General features: G+C 46.7%; 1 protein-coding gene across 1 annotated transcript; it reads right to left on the bottom strand.

Annotated features, from left to right (window-relative positions):
- Positions 1-3943: 3943 nt before the first annotated feature.
- On the bottom strand, positions 3944-12001 carry LOC130417544 (zona pellucida sperm-binding protein 4-like). The gene is made up of 10 exons (XM_056743165.1): positions 11990-12001; positions 11836-11907; positions 5414-5561; positions 5152-5339; positions 4987-5084; positions 4756-4913; positions 4457-4646; positions 4238-4385; positions 4088-4160; positions 3944-4014 (listed from the first exon to the last, which is right to left on the bottom strand). Exons 1-10 carry the CDS (start codon positions 11999-12001, stop codon positions 3944-3946), a joined length of 1158 nt encoding a protein of 385 aa, XP_056599143.1.
- Between the last annotated feature and the right edge of the window lie 11369 nt (positions 12002-23370).

Below are 23370 nucleotides of genomic sequence, written 5' to 3'. Positions count from 1 at the left end.
GCTGGGAGGGTCAGTCAGTCTGCAGCTGGAGCTGGCAAAATCTCTAGTTGGGGATAGGCATATGTCGATCAACTGGACCTGGTGGAATTTCTCCCTAACTCGAGATGGGCATCCCAAGGCGGAGGCAGAAAGAGAGTAATTAACGTAGCTGCTGTTCATAAACTATGCATTAAGTGAAAGCTTGGCTAAAAAGTTGTGTCTTTAATCTAGATTTAACTTGGGAGAGTGTGTCTGACCTTCGAATAGTATCGGGAAGGCTATTCCAGAGTTTGGGTGCTACGTATGAGAAAGCTTGACCCCTTTTGGTGGATTTAGTTATTCTAGGTGTTATCAAAAGTCCTGAGTTTTGAGATCTTAGAGAGTTTGATGGGTTGTAAGGTGATAGAAGCTCTTTTATGTAGGTAGGGGCTTAACCGTTTAAGGCTTTGTAAGTAATTAAAATAATTTTAAAATCAATACGATACTTAATGGATAGCCAGTGAAGCCATGATAAAACTGGGTTTATGTGATCGTATTTTCTTGACCTGGTAAGAACTCTGGCAGCTGCATTCTGAACTAACCATTGTTTGTTTATTGATGATACAGGACAACCACTAAGTAGAGCATTACAATAGTCTAGTCTTGAGGTCACGAATGCATGAATAAGCTTTTCTGCGTCAGCAAGACATAAAATATTTTTTAATTTGGCAACCTTTCTAAGGTGGAAGAAGGCTGTTTTTGTGATATTTGAGTTGTGATTTTTAAATGACAGGTTGCCGTCTAATACAACGCCTAGCTCTTTAACTGTATTTGTTGGAGTAACAGTTCAGCCTTCAATTTGCAGGTTATAATCTGAGATATTCTGTTTACGTGTTTTTTGTGCTATAAGTAATATTTCTGTTTTGGTAGAGTTTAAAAGAAGAAAATTCCTAGTCACCCAATGTTTTATATCTTCGATGCACTTTGCCAGTTTGGATAGCTTGAAGGAGGCATCTGGTCTTGATGAGATATGTAGCTGACTATTGTCTGCATAACAGTGGAAGCTAATTCCATGTTTTCAAATAATATTGCCAAGGGGCAGCATGTATATGGAGAAAAGCAAGGGTCCTAAAACCGATCCCTGAGGTAATCCATAATTTACTTGCGTTAGATTTGACGATTTCCCATTTAAATGGACATATTGATATCTGTCTGTTAAATAGGACCTGAACCATTCTAGTGCCTGTCCCTGAATACCGGTATAATTGTGTAAACAATCTATAGTATTTTATGGTCTACAATATCGAAAGCAGCACTAACGTCATGCAGGACAAAGAGTGAGATGTTACTTTTATCTGATGCAATAAGAAGGTCATTTGTAATTTTAACGAGCGCAGATTCAGTGATATGATGCGGTCTAAAGCCAGACTGAAACTTTTCGTGTATGTCATTATTTTGTAGGAAAGAGGACAACTGAGTGGACACTACTTATTCTAGTATTTTAGACAAGTCAGGAGATTTGAAATCGGTCTATAGCTTCCAAGTTCATTGGGGTCTAAGTTAGGTTTTTGATAAGAGGCTTAATTACAGCCAGCTCAAAAGGTCCTGGGACATGGCCGCGATTAATAGACGAGTTGATAATGTTATAAATGGGCTCGATTGCAACAGGTAGTAACTCCTTTAATAATTTAGTTGGAATGGGGTCTAATAAGCATGTTGTCGGTTTGGAAGTTGCAATAAGTTTAATTAAATCTTCCTGTTTTATAGGTGAAAAACACTGTAGCTTTTCTTTTGGGGCGATGGATGATACTTATTCTTCAGACCCACTTGGAGGTTGAATTTTAACTATGTTGTCTCGCATTTTTTCTGTAAAAAAATCATGAATTCATTGCTACCAAGGTGCGGTGGAACAGCCAGGTCAGGTGAAGTCGGTTTGTTTGTTAGTTTAGCAATTGTACTAAATAAAAACCTTGGATTGTTTTTGTTAGTTTCTATGAGTTTACGGAAGTGCTCGGCTTTTGCTGCTTTTAGTGCCTTTTTACAACAGTTTGCACCCTCTTTCCATGCGATTTTAAACACCTCTAATCGGGTGTTTCCATTTGCGCTCCAGTTTACGCATTTCTATTTTGAGGGAGCAAGTGGTGCTATTGTACCATGGTGCTATGATCTTTTGATAAAAAAAATTGACTTCATTGGTGAGACCGCTTCTAATGTATTAGAGAAAATAGTGCCCATGTTGCTGGTCATGTCATCGAGCCTTTTAATATTTGTTGGCAAGGTTATTAAAGGAGTCATATCTGGCATGTTCTTTACGAAACTATCTTTAGTAGTTGAGGTGATTGTTCTACCCTGTTGATAGCGAGCTATACGACGGATTTCTGCAGTGTGCAGGGTACATGTTTATAAGATGATGATAGATGACATCGTCGCTTTGAGGTATAATATCGATATTGATTATAACCGTATATAAAATAAAATTGATATAATAACCGTAGTTTGGTGGAGTAGACTCATTTAGACTGAAATAATCATTTGGTTTAAGCCAAGTTTCAGTAAGGAATAGAATATCAAAACTGTTGTCTGTGATCATTTCATTTATTATTTAGTATTTAGTATCCCGAACTTTAGGGGTTGATTTTGCTCATGAGATATACATTTTATTTAGTTTTAATCAGGATAAGGTATTTTTCTCAGAATTTTACTTAAATTATTTAGTTATATTATTCAAGGGACAGACCCAGACACAATATGTGCAAAACTCTGCTGCTAGAATTCTGTCTGGGACCAGATCTGGTGATCATATTTCTCCTGTTTTGGAGTCTTTATACTGGCTCCCTGTCAGGTATCGTATTGATTTTAAAATCCCCATGTTAACATTTAAGGCTTTTCATAGCTCCTCAGTTCCTGTCTGATCTGTTATTGCCTTACACACCATGTCGAAATCTGCATTCTTAGTTTGATCTTTTAGTTGTTCCCAAGACATGGCTTCACTCCATTAGTGATATAGAATTCTCATACGCTCCCAAGGCCTGGAACTCGGACATCACGGAGGCAAATTCACTAACGACTTTTAAATCTCTAAACTTTTTATTTTAGGATTGCTTTCACTTGATTGAATTTGTTATCATTATGTTGTTTAACAAAGTGTTGTCATTGTGAAACGCTATGAAACCTTTTAATGGCGCTATATAAAATAAATAGATCAGTTTATTTAACCTCAACGGGCTGCATTTTTCACATGTGATTCACTTAACACTTCCGCTCACTTTCAGGGCACTCAATGGCTTTGCGCCTATCTATCTTTCCGATTTACTCTCCGTAATCACTCACATTTGCCCCAGTGTTCCAGTTCTGAACTTCGGTGCATGCCTAGGTTCAGTTCATCTTCGATAGGCAGCAGGTCTTTTTCGGTGACAGCACCCAAACTTTGGAACTCGCTACCCTTAGCACTCCAAACAATTACCACCAAGTGAATTTAACCCAAAGCTCAAACCTAAATGTTTACTCCAAACTAAGTTAAAATGTCTGTTGCTCATTTGACAGTCTTTCTTACCTGGATATCACTTGATTGTATTGAATACCATCAAATGCATGTGTATTGCTCTTATTTTGGTTTACTTCATGTATTGCTTATTGTACCTAGCTTTTCATGTGGTCTTCATTCCAAGGTTATGCAACTGCCTTGTGACTTCAATTGGACACATGTCAAAACACCCTTTTGTCATTTTGCAATGATTTGTTGAATTGGTGTCCCTTGTAAAGCGTTATTGAGCCTGGGAAAGGCGCTATATAAATTAAACATTTATTATCATAACTACTACTGTATAACTCAAAACCATCAGTTTGATAGTTTTCGTTTCTTTGATCTTACATACCTTTTATAGTTGCTGTACCAGAACAAACCCCCCCAATCCTCATTGGGGAGAAAACACCACTATACAAATGCTTAAGAGGCTAATGACTTTATTAAAAAGGGCAATTCAGTTTACATCGTGAAGGAAATCTCTCCACTGGAAACCACAGTTTCTTCATGCCTCTTGTCAGCAACCGCTCTCCCTGGAACACAAGAAAGTGTCAGGATGACAAAATTGTAAAACAGCAAATCAAACCAAAGTGAAACACATACTACTTTTCCTGGCACAGCTCTGTTCACAGGATCCAGAAGCAGGGTGGCACACCGCAGTACTACAGTGAATGTAGATCTGACAAACAAAGAGATCAGCTTTAGCAAGCAGAAAAGGCAATATAGATGACACCCAACCCTACAAAGAAATCATACGGTCTCCTGCAGAGGGCCCAGTGACGCTGGATCCACAAACGTGAACATCTTCACCACAAAGCGACTGTAGTGGGTTGGGAACTGAAGCCCAGATGAGCCAACTACAGGAACCAGTGCAGTCAGGTAACGATCATCTTGGTAAGGGCATCTAAAACAGAAGTGACAGTGCGATGTGAACGAGCCCTGACTACCTGGACAAATGCTTGGGATTTTACTCACCCATCATCTAGAAGATCCCACTGGGGAAGACTGAGAGGACTAGGGGTTGATGTCGCCCAACAGCGCCCCAACAGGAGGACAAGATTGGGGTCAGTTCTCTCAAAGATACGCACCTCAACATAGACGGGCTCTTGCAGGACTTTAGTGACTGGATACTCATCTTCACCATAGTAGGACTTATACGCCTCATCTCCTGAGGATTAACATTTGCACTACGGTCTCAATCTAGGGTTTTAGACCAAAGCTACAAGTGTGACTCCTTTCGAGAGGCATGATTTTGAAGACTAGCACATCCCTACCTTCTCCACAACCTTTAGTGACACATTGGCCATTCCCCAGTCTAAGTTCCACCCTGAGGGGTCCAGGAGCAGCTACAGGTGGAGGTGGTGGAACAGTGTTGACCTCCACAACCAGAGCTTCCACAGCAGTGGCAGAATATCTACACTGGAAGAGAAGTCTTCACAAACAAACAGTGAGCTTCTGACATCTTGTTCAAGATTCTCAGTCATGAGAAAACACAGATGACCTACTCAAAACTACTGTCCCTTGTGATGGAGCCAAGAGGTCCAATCCCCACTTCATAGGATGAAGTCATTCGGTTCTCATACACCACATAACCATTTTCCTCCTGCAAGTGGAAACATGGTTGACAAAGTCTGTTCTAGACAGGCAGATCACAAAGACATTAAACTCACAATCATGCTGGTGCCACAGGCAGTGACTGGAAACTGGTATATAGCGAAGGAAGGTGTGAAACCAACAGGACCACATGGTGCTTCATTTCCACCCAGCAGACGGACAGTGTCCAGACTCAGACGAGGTAGAGTGACATCTCTTGCCACCACTAACACAAACTGACCATCTCTTATGCACTGGACAGTCACTGTATAGAGAAACAGAGGAAGTCATCGGAGTTATCACTTGGCAAGAAACACTTAACTGGTCGAACATCCTCACCTGACATCCCATAATAACACTGCTGTCCATTAAAGCAGCAGTTCATAGCTTCACATTCCGCACCGCTGATACCAGGTTGTCCACACTGGATCTGCTCATAATCAGCTACAGCGCACTTGACAAGAGGTTCTGACTGTACAACTGGCTTCTGAAACAATTGATCAGTTTGGTGTTGGGGTACAAATCTCTGTTCAGTTTGCTGGAACCCAAGAGCTTGTGGACTTTGAGCTGGAATCCCTCTCTGTGGAACAGCTCTACAAACAGCTCCCAGGAGAAGAAAAAGTACTAGAAACAATAAACTTCTGTTACCAGCCATTGTCTACAACAAAAGAATACACTCACTGTTAGTCTGAGTGGCAGTTTCTTTTTTGTACTCTGTAGATTCATCAGTGATAACGATAACCCCTCCTCTGTAATTAGCATCCATCACAGTCCAGCTCTGCACAATCAATAAATCAAACAATAGATTTTTGGGGATTGGCCCTTTCCAACAGAAATTATGAATGTAGTGAACATCTATAAATGTTGTCCAACACTGGGGCTTCTCCACAGAATATTTCCTGCACATAAAATCAAACTGCTGGGCTGCGTCTGAAATATAAATTGTAATAGAACATATAAGTTGATACGTGTACTTCATCTTATTCAGTTTGTGCTATGTAGTATGTGTTTGTGCGGTATGAACATCTGCAACATTTGCCTTGTTTTCATTGTCATGTGACATAAATTCTCTTTGATGTGTGATGTATTAAAAGCCATAAATGTGATCTACTTAACCATTGTTAAACAAGCATACTTCAAAAGGTTATTTAAAAGTCGATTTAGGAAGCAAGAAAGATTTAGAAAGTCTTTAAAGTTAAACTTTAACCGCGCATTAGTAATGTCGGAATCATCCCTTCTTTAAATGTGAATGTTATCCTGCATATGCGTGATAAGTGGAAGATGAATGGAATCAGAAAGAATGTGAAACATGTATGATTGTTAACATTTTCAGTATTTAAGTTACCTATTTACGGCCTTGGAAAATGAACAGACCATTCCAAATGTTCATTTAATCACTATTTCTAGATGTATTATAGTTATTTCAGTCCATTGTCAAATAAATTTCATTCAAATAAAACCTTAGGAGTGACATAAAGTCATCCAGCAGCAATGTGAAAGACTGACAGCGTGATAAGACATCGTAACTGTCCCCAAATACACGTAGAAATATGACTGTTGTATTGCTTAAAAGTGAACATGAACTTGTCTTCTTTGCGGTTTTTGAGGTCTGAAAAAAAATACAAAGCAAATTTTCTGTTATTTTAACCTGCTTCTCCATTTTCTTATTTTCTGCAAATAAATGCAAATAGAAACAAATATTCTTCCAGCAAATATTTTAATTTGGAAGAAATATTGTTAGTAGTTCCTAGAATAAAACAAAAATGGTAATTTTATCTAAACAATTAGCTATAAATAATTAATATAAAAAACTGAAAATTAATTTGAAATGGTGTCTTATTTTTTTCTACATTTGTGTGGTTACATTGTTTATACAAGTTAAGCTGTTACCGGTTTTTCAATGGTAGAGAGCAAAGTTTGCAAGTAAAACAAGGTTTTACTATTTCTTCTATTCCCCACTATCCCCCACTCATTGCTAATAGGTGAGGCAATTGATATTAATTTTACATGCCAGTATATTATTATGACATAATAAAAAAAATCTCTAATAAACCAGCCCTAAGAAGACATCACATGAAAACACCTTATCAATTTGTCCATGAGAAATTAAAAACCATCAGACCTTCAGTAGGAGACCGGTAAAACACTTACATTACACATAATAGTTTTTTGACCCGTAAGATGATAACTGCTTTAATGATGAGGTGTTATGGGAGGTGAGATTTGTGATGTCACCATCAGGTGGCACCATAGAGCACAATTGCGAAATAATGAGAAATTAACCAATGTGTGTAATGTATGATACATGAGGACAAGACCAGGGTCCTCAACCACTAGAAACTTCCATGCAGGTGTGTTTCAGGCACAGTCACACACGGACTCATGTGAGTGAATGGTCCATCAGTTGTAGCTACCCTTTCAAAATCCATCACCCTAAACAGCCTCTGAGGCGATCAGATTTGAGCACATCAGTTTGGAACAGCCCTTCCATGTGGTAGACACGGCGGTTTCCACTTTAACAAGCACCTCTGGTGTGGCTTTACTCCATTTGGAACACACCCCTTGACCTGTTCAGTTTAGCACTTCAGTATAAATGTGTACTCACCCCCATGGATTTATTTACCACTGTTATGCGGATGACATCCAGATATATACTGTTTGTCAGCCAGATTCTATCCTCTTGATAGCCTCATTATCTTTATATGTCAGTGAGTTAAAAGTCTATATACAGTTTAATTTTCTTAGCCTGAACTTGGGTAAAACTCAGATTTTAAAATCTGGTCCTCCATCTCTAATAAAACATAAAACTAAGGTTTTTGCCTTGACATTGACGCTACTTCTATTGTTTCATCGGTCACTGTTAGGAATTTAGGTTTTCCTCTAGACCCTTCACTGACCTCAGATGGCTACATCCACAAACTCTCCAAATCTGCTTTTTCCAACCACATCAAAATTTTCAACTTCCCCCTTTTATCAGTAGAATCGATGCGGAATCATTAGTTCATGCATTGATTACGTCTCGCCTTGACTTTTTTGTAAAAGACCACCCGCTGGCCCAACAACAGAATCCAATGGTGTGGTTGAAGGGATATCGTGATCTGCTTCTCCCCTCATTGATTTCTACATGAAGTTATTTAAAAACTGTAACAACTCTGTGGTTTAGACCGATCTGACTCCAATTTTATATAATATCAAATAAAGTATGTGAGATTTCGAATATATTTTGTTGATGATAGTTAATTTTATCTGTAAATCTTCATACTCTATATATATATTTAGTTATCATTTTGATTGGGAGTCTCACACCGGCCGGGTTCGTGGATCTCACGGTTACAAAACTGTCAGTTCTGATCTTTAGCCAGAGGTTGCCAGGTAAACTAATATCATTAAGTCTGGCCGCCACATGACTGCTCAGAAACGTAAAAATAGTTAGTCTCATCATGCAAGTTGCTAAGGCAGGTGATAGGTGGAATTCTGGTACATGTAAGCTTTAATAATTATGCCCCATTTGTAGTTTAAAATCAAAACTCCAGTCAATCCTATCCTGAAATATCGATTTTACGATGACGGAACAGGCTCCTTTCAATCTACTGGTAAGAACAGACTCTGAAGAATTCAGATATCAACAATAACAATTTATTACGCCAGGCATGTACAACATACATTAAAATCATAGAATGCATGAACCATGAAAATCCTAATTTAATAAGCAAAGATTATCAACATAGTATAAGAATAAAATAAAACAAAGTTTATCATACCTGGCAAAATCAAAACAGAAGTTCTGGTTACAGATGCTTCCCGGACTCTTTTGAGTGAAGTGAAAGTGATCTATTTGTCAGGTATGTTGACCCATACCCGAAATGTGAACTCTGCTTTTAACCCATCCAGAGAGTAGTGAACACACGCACAGCAAGTGGTGAACACACGTACACCCGGAGCAGTGGCCAGCTAACACTGCAGCGCCCGGGGAGCAAGTAGGGGTAAGGTGCCATGCTTACGGCCTCAGTCGTTACCCACCGGCCCTTAGAATCGAATCAGGAACCTTCTGGTCACGAGTCCGACTCTCTAACCATAAGGCCACGACTGCCCAAATGCACCTTATATTCCCAGAGGTAACAAAGAATCATGAATTTAATTGTCATTCTGTAAGAATCATGAAAACAATGGTTATTGTGAAATTAAGTCTAACTTGTGGCTGACGAGATCATGAAATGGGATTTCAATCTATCTGCAAACAGGATTCTCTGATAAAGTCACTCCTCTGAGAGGAGTGCAGGTAATGTCCTAAAGTTAATCATCTGTAATACACTCTTTGTTAGGTTTGAAGGAAATAGACCCTTTTACCCATCGCACCATGACCTTTAAAACAATATTTAACATATTAAAATCTTCATACTTGATATGAAACGTGTAAGCACTTTGCCACAGATCATGGCTTGAAGAGATGAAGGGTAGGGGAGGTGTGATAAGAAGAGTGGGTTCAGTTCATGGACATCAACCCCTGATGGGAGGTCAGGATATCATTCCTCAGGATCTAGCAACAAATGGGATTTTATTGTTTTGTGTCCCAGCATCACAAACAAACGCATATCTACCAGAAAGAATCGGGAGACGAATGTTGAGTATTGAGCATTTATTAGACAGAATGTATGGTTATAGTAAAGATGGATATTGGGTGTCTTTGGACTAGGCCCTGTCCGTGGCTCCCATCCGGAGGGCCATGAAGTCCTCCACTTCCCGCCTTGAGATGAAAGCGGGGGCGTAGCCAACCCCTGAGAATGGTCGTAGGCTTACCTCTTGAGCGTGGCCTACCCCCCAAAACGGGATTTCTACTCACCCCCTGGTTGGAGTCTCTAGCGGTTCCTGCAGAACGAGATTAAATGCAATGTTAATGATATAAAAAATTGACCGGTCGCTGGGCCGTAAGCAACACTGAGGCGAGACCCCGATAGGCCACATCACATAGACGAGGCCCCGATAGGCCACAACACATAGACGTGGCCCCGATAGGCCACAACACATAAACGAGGCCCCGATAGGCCACAACACATTGACGAGGCCCCGATAGGCCACAACACATAAACGAGGCCCCGATAGGCCACAACACATAGACGAGGCCCCGATAAGCCACAACACATAGACGAGGCCCCGATAGGCCACAGCACATAGACGAGGCCCCGATAGGCCACAACACACAGAAGAGGCCCCGATAGGCCACAACACATAGACGAGGCCCCGATAGGCCACAACACACAGAAGAGGCCCCGATAGGCCACAACACATAGACGAGACCCCGATAGGCCACAACACATAGACGAGGCCCCGATAGGCCACAACACATAGACGAGGCCCCGATAGGCCACAACACATAGACGAGGCCCCGATAGGCCACAACACATAGACGAGGCCCCGGTAGGCCACAACACATAGACGAGGCCCCGAAAGGCCACAACACATAGACGAGGCCCCGATAGGCCACAACACTGAGACAATGCCCCGATAGGCCCCGGTGACTGATGAAACAAAACACCACCACCAGTAATTCCATGAGTTAGCTGGATCTTGGCCAGATAGGGCTCGTTGAGCTGCCGTGATGGTAGAGGAGTCCAGTCTTATTAAGACTCATAAGCGGAGGACGACCATCTACCTTTCCGTTTAATAGTTTTCATTGGAATTCTTCATTCAGCAGCAGTAGTGGCTGCTTTGATCCTGAAGGATTGACGGTATACAGGAGGGGCGAAGATAGAGATGACGCCTCGATAGGCCACAACATACACACGACGCCTCAATGGGCAACAACATTGAAACAAGTGTTGGGGGAAGCGAGACAACATCACTAGTAAATGCATGAAATACCTTGATCTTGACTTGAAAGAGCTTGTTGGGCTTCCATGGTGGTTTTGGAGTCAGGTGAGAACCATATGCACTCCAGCTTATTAAAATCCTCACTCAGCAGCTTCGTAGCTGCTCCGATCCCAAAGTATTGTCCGGAATAGGAGGGGTGATAGATCGCATGTTCTTAATCAAGCTTAAGTGGCAGGTGCTCCGTTAAGTAAAATAAAAGAGTGGGAAAGAGTTATGGGACTGTAGTAGAGTAGGCGGGGCGAGACCGTGGTTCGAGTCCGGTGAGTAATTGTGAATTAGCGCCAGCTGTGCGCACACCGGGCTCGAATCACGTATGAGTTAGGGAGCATATAAAAGGAACGAGCAACCGGACCGTCGAAGAGAGAGGACCGGGCCTGAACTTGTGTTATGTTTGTATTTGCGTTTTGTATTTATGTTTTGTTCGCCGGCGGTCGGCCGTGAGGGGCCAACAGCTGTTATTATTTCTGTTATTAAATGTTTAAATGTAAAAAAAAAAAAAAGGCTTGCGGTCCCCTCCTGACATGATGTCTGTATGAAACGCTTTTAATGGCGCTATATAAAATAAATATATGATCATTTTATTTAATCTCAACGTATTGCAGCTATTTTCATGTGTGATTTACATAACTTCCTCTCACTTTCAAGGCACTCAATGGTCTTGCTCCCTCCTATCTTCAGACCTACTCTCCGTATAGTCACTCTAGTTTGCGCCAGTGTTCCAGCTCTCAACCTCGGTGCGTGCCTAGGATCAGTATATCTTCAATAGGCAGCCATTGACAAAGTCGGTTCTAGACAGGTAAATCACCAACATTAAACTCACAATCAGGCCACCAGCATGGCAGTGACTGAAACTGGTGTGAAATCAACTGGAGCACAAGGTCGGACAGACGGACCGTGTCCAGACTCAGATGAGGCAGAGTGACATCTCTTGCCACCACAAACACAAACTGACCATCTCTCATACACTGGACAGTCACAATAATGAGAAACAGAGGAAGTTATCAGATAGTTATCACTTGGCAAGAAACACATATCTGGTCGATTCACCTGACATCCCATAATAACACTGCTGTCCATTAAAGCAGCAGTTTATAGTATCACACTGTGCACTGCTGAAACCAGGTTGTCCACACTGGATCTGCTTATAATTAGCTACAGCGCACTTGTCAAGAGGTTCTGACTGCACAACTGATCTTTTAAATTGATCTTCGCCTGTTTTGACTCCGATTCAGCTCGCTCCCATTTACCTTTGGCCTCTTACGGCATTGCTTATGATTTATATGTTAAGCTCCTTAATTGATTAAAAGACTGTATAAACGCATCTGCATTTGGGTCTGTCCTCTATTCCTGACAGAACACACTGGCCAGTATGGATCCAGCGGATGCGTCCATCCTGCGCACGGCTGTGGAACAGCAGGGGATGCTATTGGGCCTTAAGGTTTGACGGTTACACGACAGAGTATGGACGCTTTGACCACTCTGGTACAAGATTTATCAACCCGGCTGGATCAAACATTCCTACTTGGCGCGACTTCACAGAGCCTACCCTCCGAACCCCAGGTGAATAACCCACCGCTGTACGATGGTGAGCCAACACTCTGCAGAACATTCATCACACAATGTGAGGTTGTGGTTTCTCTTCAGCCTCGCACTTACGCCTCAGAGAGGTCCAAGGTGGCATTCGTGGTATCTCTGCTGACGGGACGGGCTCGAGAATGGGGAGCGGCCATGTGGGAGGCACAGGGTTGTTATCGGCATGACTTCCAGGACTTCAAGATGGAGATGATTAAGGTCTTCGACCGCTCAGTTTTCGGCACAGAGGCTTCTCGTCGCCTTGCGTCACTACGGCAGGGCAGAAGGTCAGTCACGGACTATTCCATTGAGTTTCGTACACTAGCTGCCACTTGCTCCTGGAATTCCGAGGCACTTACGGCACGGTTCCTAGAGGGTCTGGTCAGTGACATCAAGGACGAAATCTACTCACGTGAGTCCCCTAAGGATTTTGACGAACTCGTTGATTTGGCCATTCGGCTAGATGCTAGAAAGGAGGTCCGCCAACGTGCCAAATCTGCTAATGCTCAAATGGATCATTGGTCTCCTCCCCGCAATTATCCAGTTCCCGTGGGTCAGTCTGAACCCATGCAGCTAGGTAGACTGCGTCTCTCTACCCAGGAAAAGATGCACCGCGTCAATGATGGTGTGTGTCTGTATTGTGCGGGGCAAGGTCATCAAGCTGCTAATTGCCCGCTAAAAGCCAACGCTCGTCGGTGAACAGGGGAGTCCTGGCGAGCGGTACTTCAATCTCTCCTGGTCTAGGAACCTGCACCCTCCTATCAGTTGTGATCACCTATAATGATGTCAGCTTCCGTGAGTCCGCTCTCATTGATTCGGGGGCGGAAGGCAACTTCATCGATGAGTCTTGGGCTCGTGACAGAGGGCTGTCGCTTCTCCCTCTCTGTCCACCTGTGCTCGCTCACTCACTGGATGGCAAGGTTATCAGTGAGATTTCCTTCAGCACCACTTCCGTAGGACTCATCACCTCCGGTAACCATAGGGAGGAGCTTACATTTTTTATTATTAAATCTTCTGTAGCTCCTATTATTTTGGGCCACCCGTGGCTCTCTTTACACAATCCTGTCATCAACTGGACAGAGAACCTTATCACTGGGTGGAGCGTGTACTGTCACGCTCATTGTCTTGGTTCTGCTAATTCTGTAGTTTCTTCTTCTCTGTTGCAGGATGAAAAACTCGACCTGACTGGAGTTCCGGAGGTGTATAACGGCCTGCGGGCGGTTTTTAGCAAGTCCCGGGCCACGTCTCTTCCTCCTCATCGTCCTTATGACTGTGCCATTGACCTTCTCCCAGGCACTTCTCCACCGCGCGGTCGACTTTTCTCCTTGTCTGCCCCAGAGCGGACAGCCATGGAGAAATATTTGAGTGATTCTCTTGCCGCCGGTGTTATTCGTCCCTCCTCGTCTCCGGCTGGTGCGGGATTTTTCTTTGTGAAGAAAAAGGACGGCTCTTTACGTCCCTGCATAGATTATCGAGTTCTGAACGACATAACTGTTAAAAATCGGTATCCTTTGCCGCTTACGTCGTCGGCCTTTGAGTTATTGCAGGGCGCAAAGTTCTTCACAAAGCTGGATCTCCGCAACGCTTACCATCTGGTCCGGATTAGAGAGGGGGACGAATGGAAGACAGGGTTTAATACACCCACGGGGCATTTTGAATATCTGGTCATGCCTTTTGGACTTTCAAACGCCCCGGCTGTCTTCCAGGACTGTCAATGACGTGCTCCGTGATATGATCAATAAGTTCATATTTGTGTACATGGATGACATTTTAATCTTCTCTTCTTCCCTCCAGGTACACATTCAGCAGGTCAGACGGGTGCTTCACCGACTGCAAGAGAATCAGCTGTTCGTTAAAGCGGAGAAGTGTGAATTTCACCGCCAGTCAGTTTCGTTCTTGGGACACATCGTTTCGTCTGAGGGGATACTTATGGACCCAGAAAAGGTAAGAGCCGTCTCCAACTGGCCGATACCTGATTCCCGCAAGGCTTTACAACAGTTCCTGGGTTTCGCCAATTTTTATCTGCGTTTCATCAGGAACTTCGGGCAGGTGGCGGCTCCTCTCACTGCGTTAACTTCCACCAACGTTAAATTTGCCTGGTTGCCGGCTGCACAGGTAGCTTTTGAGGAGCTGAAGAGCAGCTTTGTTTCCTCACCCATTCTTGTTACTCCGGACCCGGCACGGCAGTTCGTGGTGGAGGTTGACGCATCTGAGGTGGGAGTTGGGGCGGTTCTCTCCCAGGTTTCCCCTCATGACAATAAGTTGCATCCATGCACTTACTTTTCCCATCGATTGTCTCCCGCAGAACGAAACTATGATGTCGGCAATCGAGAGCTGCTGGCTGTACGCTTGGCTCTGGAGGAGTGGCGCCATTGGCTAGAGGCAACTACCATTCCTTTCATTGTGTGGACCGACCACAAGAACCTTGAATATACCTGGAGCTTTTGGATATCGGTTTGCGCATTCCCGGAAGTTATATCAGCAACATTCAACTCGTTCCTGAGATCGCTAAAACACCCGACGCTACTCACCCCACACGGCCGGGGGGAAGTGCTCGCCGGCGGCGTCGAGATCGTAAACAAAGGCGGGGAAAACGCGGAGGGCTAAGAGCTAGGCTAAAGCTAACACCCCACCGGCTCTCTTTACCCAGCATTTTCCTTGCTAATGTACGATCATTAGTGAACAAAATGGATGAGATTCGACTTCGCATCATCAACAATAAAAGACTTTTGAACTGCAATGTCATAATCTTCACGGAAACATGGCTAAACAGCAGCGGGAGACACTGCTCGGCTAACCTTGAGTTTCTCATGGTTAAATGTAGACCGTTTTATCTGCCACGGGAATTCACTTCAACCATTATAACGGCAGCTTATATTCCACCGGATGCTGATGCCAAGCTTGCTATGAAAGAACTTCATGCAGCCATCAGTAAACAACAGAGTGCTCACCCGGAGGCTGCATTTATTGTTGCGGGAGATTTTAATCACTCTAACTTAAAGACAGTGCTCCCTAAATTTCACCAGCATGTTTCCTGCCACGCAAGAGGAAACAAAACTTTGGATCATGTCTATACAAACATGGCTGAAGCTTACACCGCGACCCCCCTCCCCCACCTGGGTCAATCTGATCACCTTTCTTTGTTCCTCACCCCCAAGTATTCACCTCTCATTAATCGTGTGAAGCCATCAGTGAAGACCATCAAGGTGTGGCCTGCGGGGGCAGACTTCACACTCCAGGAAAGGTTTCTACACACAGACTGGAGTATGTTTGCTTTGATAGTGTCCATTGATAGTGTCACATATCAAAAGCAGATCACCATATACCCGAATCAGAAGCCATGGATGAACAAGGAAGTGCGCCTCCTGTTGAAAGCACGCAACACCGCCTTCAGATCAGGTGATGCACAGGCCTATAGTACTTCCAGGGCAAATCTGAAGAGGGGCATCAAAAAGGCCAAGCACTGCTACAAGTTGAAGTTAGAGGAGCATTTTACCAATTCTGACCCTCGACGCATGTGGCAGGGCATCCAGGCCATTAGTGACTACAAACCCAACCACTCCATCCCCATAGCCACAGATGCTGCCTTTCTGAACGAGCTTAATGACTTTTATGCACGCTTTGAGAGAGACAATAATGAACCCGCCACCAGGCTCACACCTTCTATTGGCCTCCCAATCTTCACACTAAACTCCACAGATGTTTATACTGCACTAAGCCGGATAAACGCACGCAAGGCTGCTGGTCCTGATCGCATCCCTGGTCGCGTACTCAGGGCATGTGCGGAGCAGCTCGCTGGGGTCTTCACAGATATCTTCAACCTGTCCCTCGCCCAAGCAGTGGTTCCAGCATGTTTCAAATCCACCTCCATTGTGCCCATTCCAAAACATTCCAGCCCGACGTGCCTGAAAGACTACCGCCCTGTAGCACTCACACCCATTGTTATGAAGTGCTTTGAGCGGCTGGTCCTGTCACAACTTAAAGACTCTTTACAATCCACACTGGACCCATACCAATTTGCCTACCGTAGCAACAGGAGCACAGATGATGCGGTGTCCATGGCGCTGCACTCCGTGCTCACACATCTGGATAATAAGGACACTTATGCACGCATGCTGTTTGTAGACTTCAGCTCTGCATTCAATACCGTCATCCCTTCCAAGCTAATCATCAAACTTGGAAACCTAGGCATTAACAATTCAACCTGCAACTGGATTATGGACTTCCTGACGAACAGGCCTCAGCTTGTTAGGTTAGGCCACATCTGCTCCACCACCATCACCCTCAACACTGGTGTACCACAGGGCTGCGTACTGAGCCCCTTTCTCTACTCCCTTTTCACACTCGATTGCAGACCTGTGAATGGATCTAACTCCTTCATCAAGTTCGCAGACGATACAACAGTGATTGGTCTCATCAGCAACAACGATGAGACTGCTTACAGGGAGGAAGTACGGCACCTGGCCACATGGTGCTCTAACAACAACCTGCTCCTTAACACCTCCAAGACAAAGGAGATCATAGTGGACTTCAGGAAGGCGAAAGGAGGCACACACGACCCCATCCACATTAACGGGATGGCTGTTGAACGTGTCTCCAGTTTTAAGTTCCTGGGGACCCATATTTCGGAGGACCTGTCCTGGACCACCAACACCTCATGCCTGGTCAAGAAGGCTCACCAGCGTCTCTTCTTTCTGAGGACACTGAAGAAGAACCAACTGTCTTCAACTATCCTGGTGAACTTCTATCGCTGCACGATAGAGAGCATCCTGACCAACTGTGTCACAGTCTGGTACGGGAACTGTTCTGTTGCTGAGCGCAAGGCACTGCAGCGGGTGGTGAAAACAGCCCAACGCATCACAGGGACTACACTCTCTTCCATTGAGGACATCCAAAAGAAACGCTGTCTGCGTCGAGCTCGCAGCATTCTTAAGGACTCCTCTCACCCCGCTCATAGACTGTTTACTCTCCTGCCTTCCGGCAGGCGCTTCAGGTGCTTCCGGACAAGAACCAGCAGACTAGGAAACAGCTTTTTTCCCAGAGCTGTTTCATTATTGAACTCTGCTCCCCGCTGATTCCACTACCCCTCATAACTTTAACTTTAATGCTGCTATTACATTGTTTACATTGCACTACAGGGCTGCCATTCATGACTGAACTGTACACACCAGTACTTAATGTATCTGCTCTATCGGACTGTTTACACACACAGCATCATTTGCACTCTATACTGCTCACTTGCACACCAGGAATATTACACTGAATGCTCATTTGCACTAATGGACTACTCTCATAACTAGATTACCTCATCTAGTGCACTGTAACTTTCATAACTGCATTACCTCATCTACTGCACTGTAACTTCAATAACTGCACCAACTTCTCTACTGCACTGTAACTCATCTATTGCATAACTGCATCTATTGCATAACTAACTGCATTAACTCATCTACTGCACTGTGACCTTAATAACCGCATTAACGAATCTACTGCACTGTAACTTCAATAACTGCATTAACTCATCTACTGCACTGTAACCTCAATAACTGCACTAACTCATCTACTGCACTGTAAATGTATATGTCACCGATGTTAGGGCCGAGGGCCAATAACCACACTCCGGAGGAGCAGACACCCGAGGACACCAAGAGGCGGACAACAAGAAGTGGATTTAAAAGGGTAAGTATTTTATTAACTTAAAACATTAAAAGCAGTGATGCAAATGTTCTAGGGTGAGACAGTGGCTTCCTTCGTCTCCTCGGAAGTGTTCGTGAGACAGGCAGCCGACAATGCTCAGACTCGGCTGGTGTGTAAGTTCACAGAACAGTCCAGGGGATGACAGCAACTTCTCCTCTTCCCCGAGGGACAGACAACGACGGTGTTCGGGCTCGGCTGGTGTGTAAGTTCCCAGAACAATCCAGGGGAGAACAGCAACTTCTCCTCTTCCCCGAGGGACAGACAACGACGGTGTTCGGGCTCGGCTGGTGTGTCAGTTCACAGAACAAACCAGGGGAGGACAGCAACTTCTCCTCTTCCCCGAGGGACAGACAACGACGGTGTTCGGGCTCGGCTGGTGTGTGAGTTCGTAGACCAGTCGGCGGAAGGACAACAGCTTCACCTCTTCCCCGAGGGACAGGCAATGGCGGTGTTCAAGCTCAGCTTGAGTCCGTCGCCACTCCGGCACAAAGGAAAACCTGAACACAGCTTTAGGCAGATCAATTCAAAAGGATCTTCATATGCAGACGTCAATTGTCATTCATCTCAGTTTCTGGAGAAACACAGTCGTTAGACCTCACCACACTCGTGCATAAATCACTCTTAGAAATCCTCACACGTGTGTATTTCACTCTCTCAGACACTGCAAACTCACTTCATCTCCACAGTGATTAGTCGACCTGTTTCTCCTCTTGCTGTAGGGTGAATGACTCCAAGGATGGCGACTGCAGAAGTTTGACGTGAACACATCAGCGACCTTCCCCTCTGCTGTGTAATCTCTTCCCACTAGAACACCGATCAGACATCCAACCTTCAGCTCTCTCCGGTTACGCCGCCGTCAAGACACACACCAGCCCAGATACACCAACCCCTGCTTGCCCAGAACACCACTCTTTTATACACCCTCGTCCTGAGCGCGTGCTTCAATGAAGCGCAGCTTAATTCGCTTCAGCTGCCGCTTGTTATGGCCAGCAATCAAGCCACCCGGTGACACCCTCCCCCACCGGATCCGTTCTAGTCCCGAGAACGGGGTCCCGACTCCCATTCTCCGTATCTTGCAGGGGGTACTCCTCTAGTCTCCCGTTGGGAGCGTCGAGCTGGGGCCTCGGCCTCCCCCTCCCTGGGCTCAGGAGTGGGGGCCCTTCGGATCATAGGCCAGCCCACCCAAGTTGGTACAGGGGCCACAGGTGCTGGCGGCGCCTCAGTCTCTTGTCGCAGGTAATTTGGACAAGGACGCAGCAGGTTTCGGTGCAGGACTCTCACAGGGCCTGACTTACCCTCGGGACGGATGGTGTACACGGGTTGGTCAGGCCTTTGCTGTTGCTCCACTACGTAGGGGGTGGTTTCCCACCGGTCGCTGAGTTTACCCTTCCCCTGGCGCCGGTTATCCCGCACCAGTACCCGTTCTCCGGGTAACAAAGGAGCCTCTCGAGCGGTGCGGTCGTACAATCTCTTGTTCTTCTTTGCTGCTGCCTCCAGATGCTTGGTTACCTTGTCATAGGCAGAGTGGAGTTGACGATGGTGTCGGTGTACCCATTCAGTGGTGGTGGCGGGGGCTTCAGCCGGGACTGCTCCTAACAGCAGATCTGTGGGCAGGCGCACATGCCTCCCAAACATCAGGTAAGTCGGGGCATACCCCGTTGTGCTGTGGATGCTGTTATTATAGGCCTGCACCAGAGCCGGCAGGCTGTCCGTCCAGTAACCTTGATGGTCTGCATCTAGTGTTCCCAGTAGACTCAAGAGCGTCTGATTGAAGCGTTCGCACCCTCCGTTCCCCTGTGGGTGATAAGGCGTGGTGCGGGTTTTCCGGCATCCGTACAGACTGCATAGCTCCTGGATGACACGGGACTCAAAGTTCGGCCCTTGGTCAGAATGGAGCGTCTCGGGACATCCAAAGGGCTGGAAGACGTGTCTCCATAGGGCACCGGCAGTGGTGGCGGCGGTCTGGTCCAAGGTTGGTATGGCCCAAGCGTACTTAGTGAACAAGTCAGTCACTACCAAGATGTTCTGGTAGCGGTCTGCTGGGCGACTTAAGGTCAGGAAGTCCATAGCCACCATATGTAACGGGGCTCTGGGTCGCACCGGAACCATAGGGGCCCTCACGTCTCGTCGGGACTTGAACAGCGTGCAACGGGGGCATCCTTGTACATACCTCCCCACCGACTCTTCCATACCACTCCAAAAGAAGTGCCGACGCAGTAGTGATACTGTCCGTTCTTGGCCCTGATGTCCTAACTGGTCATGATAGGCCTGGAGCAACGGCTGAATTTGGGCTTCAGGCACCACCACCTGAGACACCATCTCATGGGTCCTCGAGTCCAGAACAGACCTACAGATCACACCATCTCGCAACTTCAGCCTCTTCCACTGCCCCAGAAGCTTCTTTACCCTCACCGGATGTCCCTGTCGTTCCTCCACCCCAGGGAATTTGTTCCTCTCCAGGTAAGTCCACAGGGTAGCCAGCCCTTCATCCTGCTCTTGCCGTTCCCTCCATCGATGGGGGTCCCATCCCCAATTTGCTGGTATGCCTTCCGCTCGTGCTCCAGGTGCTTCCACCACTCCCACCATCAGCCCTTCTTCTGGTTCTGGCCCTGAAGTTCCCCCTTCCCTAGCTGGTGGTAATCGGGACAGGACATCGGCATTTATGTGCTCTCGGCCTGGTCGATATTGTAGCCGATAGTTGAAGTTGGCGAGCTGGGCCACCCACCGCTGCTCCACCGCTCCCAGCTTCGCGGTCTGCAGGTGTACCAGCGGACTGTTGTCGGTTACTACCAGCACTTCGGCTCCCCACAGGTAATCCTTAAACTTCTCGCACAGAGCCCACTTCAGGGCCAGCAGCTCAATTTTAAAAGAGCTGTAATTGGCATCGTTCCGTTCAGCAGGGTGGAGGCTCCGACTGGCGTAGGCAATGACCCTTTCTGTCCCGTCTTGTCGTTGGGCCAGTACGGCTCCCAGCCCGCTATTGCTAGCGTCAGTGTAGAGGACGAAAGGCTGGGTGAAATCGGCGTAAGCCAGAATGGGGGCCTGCAACAACTCCTGCTTGAGTCGGTGGAAGGCGGTCTCGCACTCCTGACTCCAGGTGATGGTAGGGGAACTTCGGCTCCGCGAGGTACCGGTACCGGCCAGCAGCTGATTCAGGGGTTTTGCAATTTTTGAGAAGTCCTTTATGAAGCGTCTGTAGTAGCCGACGAATCCAAGAAAGGACCGTACCTGCCTTACGGTCTTCGGAGGGACCCAGCCCTGTACTGCAGACACCTTCTCCGGATCAACAGCCACTCCTGCAGCGCTCACCCGGTGCCCCAGGAACTGGACCTCTCTTCTGAGGAGCTGGCATTTCCCGGGCTGGAGCTTCAGTCCATACCGTTCCATTGCCCGGAAGACTTGCTCCAAGTGTGACAAGTGACCATTGAAGTCAGGGGAGTAGACGATCACATCGTCTAAGTAAACCAAGGCGGAGTCCATCAGCTGCCCTCCCAGGCATCGCTGCATGAGCCTCTGGAAGGTCGCAGGAGCGTTACAGAGGCCGAAGGGCATACGATCCCATTCAAATAGGCCGAAGGGGGTGGTAAAGGCAGTCTTCTCGCGGTCCTGTTCCTCCATCCTCACCTGCCAGTAGCCACTCGCTAAGTCCAGGGTAGAGTACCAGCTGGCGCCGGTCAGTCCCGTAAGGGAATCCTCGATCCGGGGCAAGGGAAAGGCATCCTTCTTGGTGACCAAGTTCAGTTTCCGATAGTCTACACAAAACCTCCAAGAGCCTGTCTTCTTGCGGACCAGGACAATTGGGGCGGCCCATGGGCTGCTGCTCTCCCGGATAACTCCTCGTCCCAACATTCCTTTCAGTAGGGCTCGTACTTCCGTATACAAAGTCGGAGGGACTGGGCGGTATCGTTCTCGACTGGGTGGGGCGTCTCCAGTAGGAATGGCGTGCTTGACTATGTCGGTGCACCCATAGTCTTCGTCGTGGGTGGAGAAGACGTGTTGCCACTTGGCCAGTAGACTCTGGAGTTTGCGGGTTTGTTCTTCCGTTAGGCCCTCTCCTTCCAGGGACTCGCTCTGAAGGTGGCCCGGCATGCCCTGTGCAGTGGAACCAGGACGAGACTCCTTCTCCGCCAGGCCAACCTCGACCACTGTGGCGCTCACTTGGCAGAAGCGGACCTCCTGCTCCTCCCTCACCTGGTGGGGGTCTACAGGCGTGATACGGGTCAGTCGTTGGTGACGGTACAGATGGACGGGGTAAGTATTCGGGTTTCTTACTTTAACTGCGACTCGGCCCCGACGGGCTACTGTTAACCCCCGAGCGACTTCAACAGTCTGGCACTCCCAGTGGGGTTCAACAAGGAGGCAATCTTCAGGGCCATAGGTCCGACCTGGCAGCCGAACCCAGACCACAGCTTCGCTCCGGGCAGGGACAGAAACAGCATACCGGCAGGCCACCCGACCCACGTCCTCCCGGTCGCGTTGGAAAATCGCCACCTGCACCCGCCGACAGTCAGTCACAACACGCTCCCACTCCTTCTTCTCGGCTGTGGAGGTGTAACGAAGAGGTCCAGCCTGGAACAGTTCCTCCCAACAGTCCATGATGACATTCATCCCTAACAGGGCTCGATGTTCTCCCAGACAGGAGTCTCGCACGATCACTACCCCCTTCTTCGGGATTGTGGTGCCGTGAATTTCGAAGTTGGTGACCTGGTATCCGATGTAGGGGATGCGCAGGCCATTTGCCCCACGCAGGGTGAGCCAAGGGACTTCAGCTTCGGGTAAGTGATGAGCATCAAACAGATCTTTGGACAAACTCTCAGACAACATAGTGACCTGGGACCCTGTGTCTACCAGGCACCGAACAGTAACGCCATTGATCTTAATCTCCAGGAGGGGACAGCGTCCCACTAGGCCGTCTCGTGGAGCTGAGTCCACACAAGGGTCTATCCGGGGGGTCCCGACCACTTGACCCACAGTGGCCGGTCGTTCTAAAAACCCCCTTGCGAGCTACGTCGGGAACCGCATTGGCGGCTGTAGTGTCCGGGCTCTCCGCAGGTGTTGCAGATCGGGCGCCCCTGCTCATCCCACTGGAACCTGGAACTGAACGGACGGCTGGTGCGTCTTCCCGGATCTCTCCCTCCGTCAGAATACGAACGTTCTCG

The sequence above is a fragment of the Triplophysa dalaica genome, chromosome 1 (assembly GCF_015846415.1).
Source record: "Triplophysa dalaica isolate WHDGS20190420 chromosome 1, ASM1584641v1, whole genome shotgun sequence".
Classification (NCBI taxonomy): Eukaryota; Metazoa; Chordata; class Actinopteri; order Cypriniformes; family Nemacheilidae; genus Triplophysa; species Triplophysa dalaica.
Note: the sequence above shows the minus strand (reverse complement) of the source record. Positions and strands in the feature narration are given on the sequence as shown.

Excerpts from the sequence above, each read along its gene's own strand:
- LOC130417544 (XM_056743165.1), bottom strand. Across the intron at positions 5,562-11,835 it reads CTCATCTGAGTCTGGACACG|AAGCCAGTTGTACAGTCAGA; the intron begins GTCCGTCTGTCC and ends CAATTGTTTCAG. Across the intron at positions 5,340-5,413 it reads GTGTTATTATGGGATGTCAG|TGACTGTCCAGTGCATAAGA; the intron begins GTGAGGATGTTC and ends TTCTCTATACAG.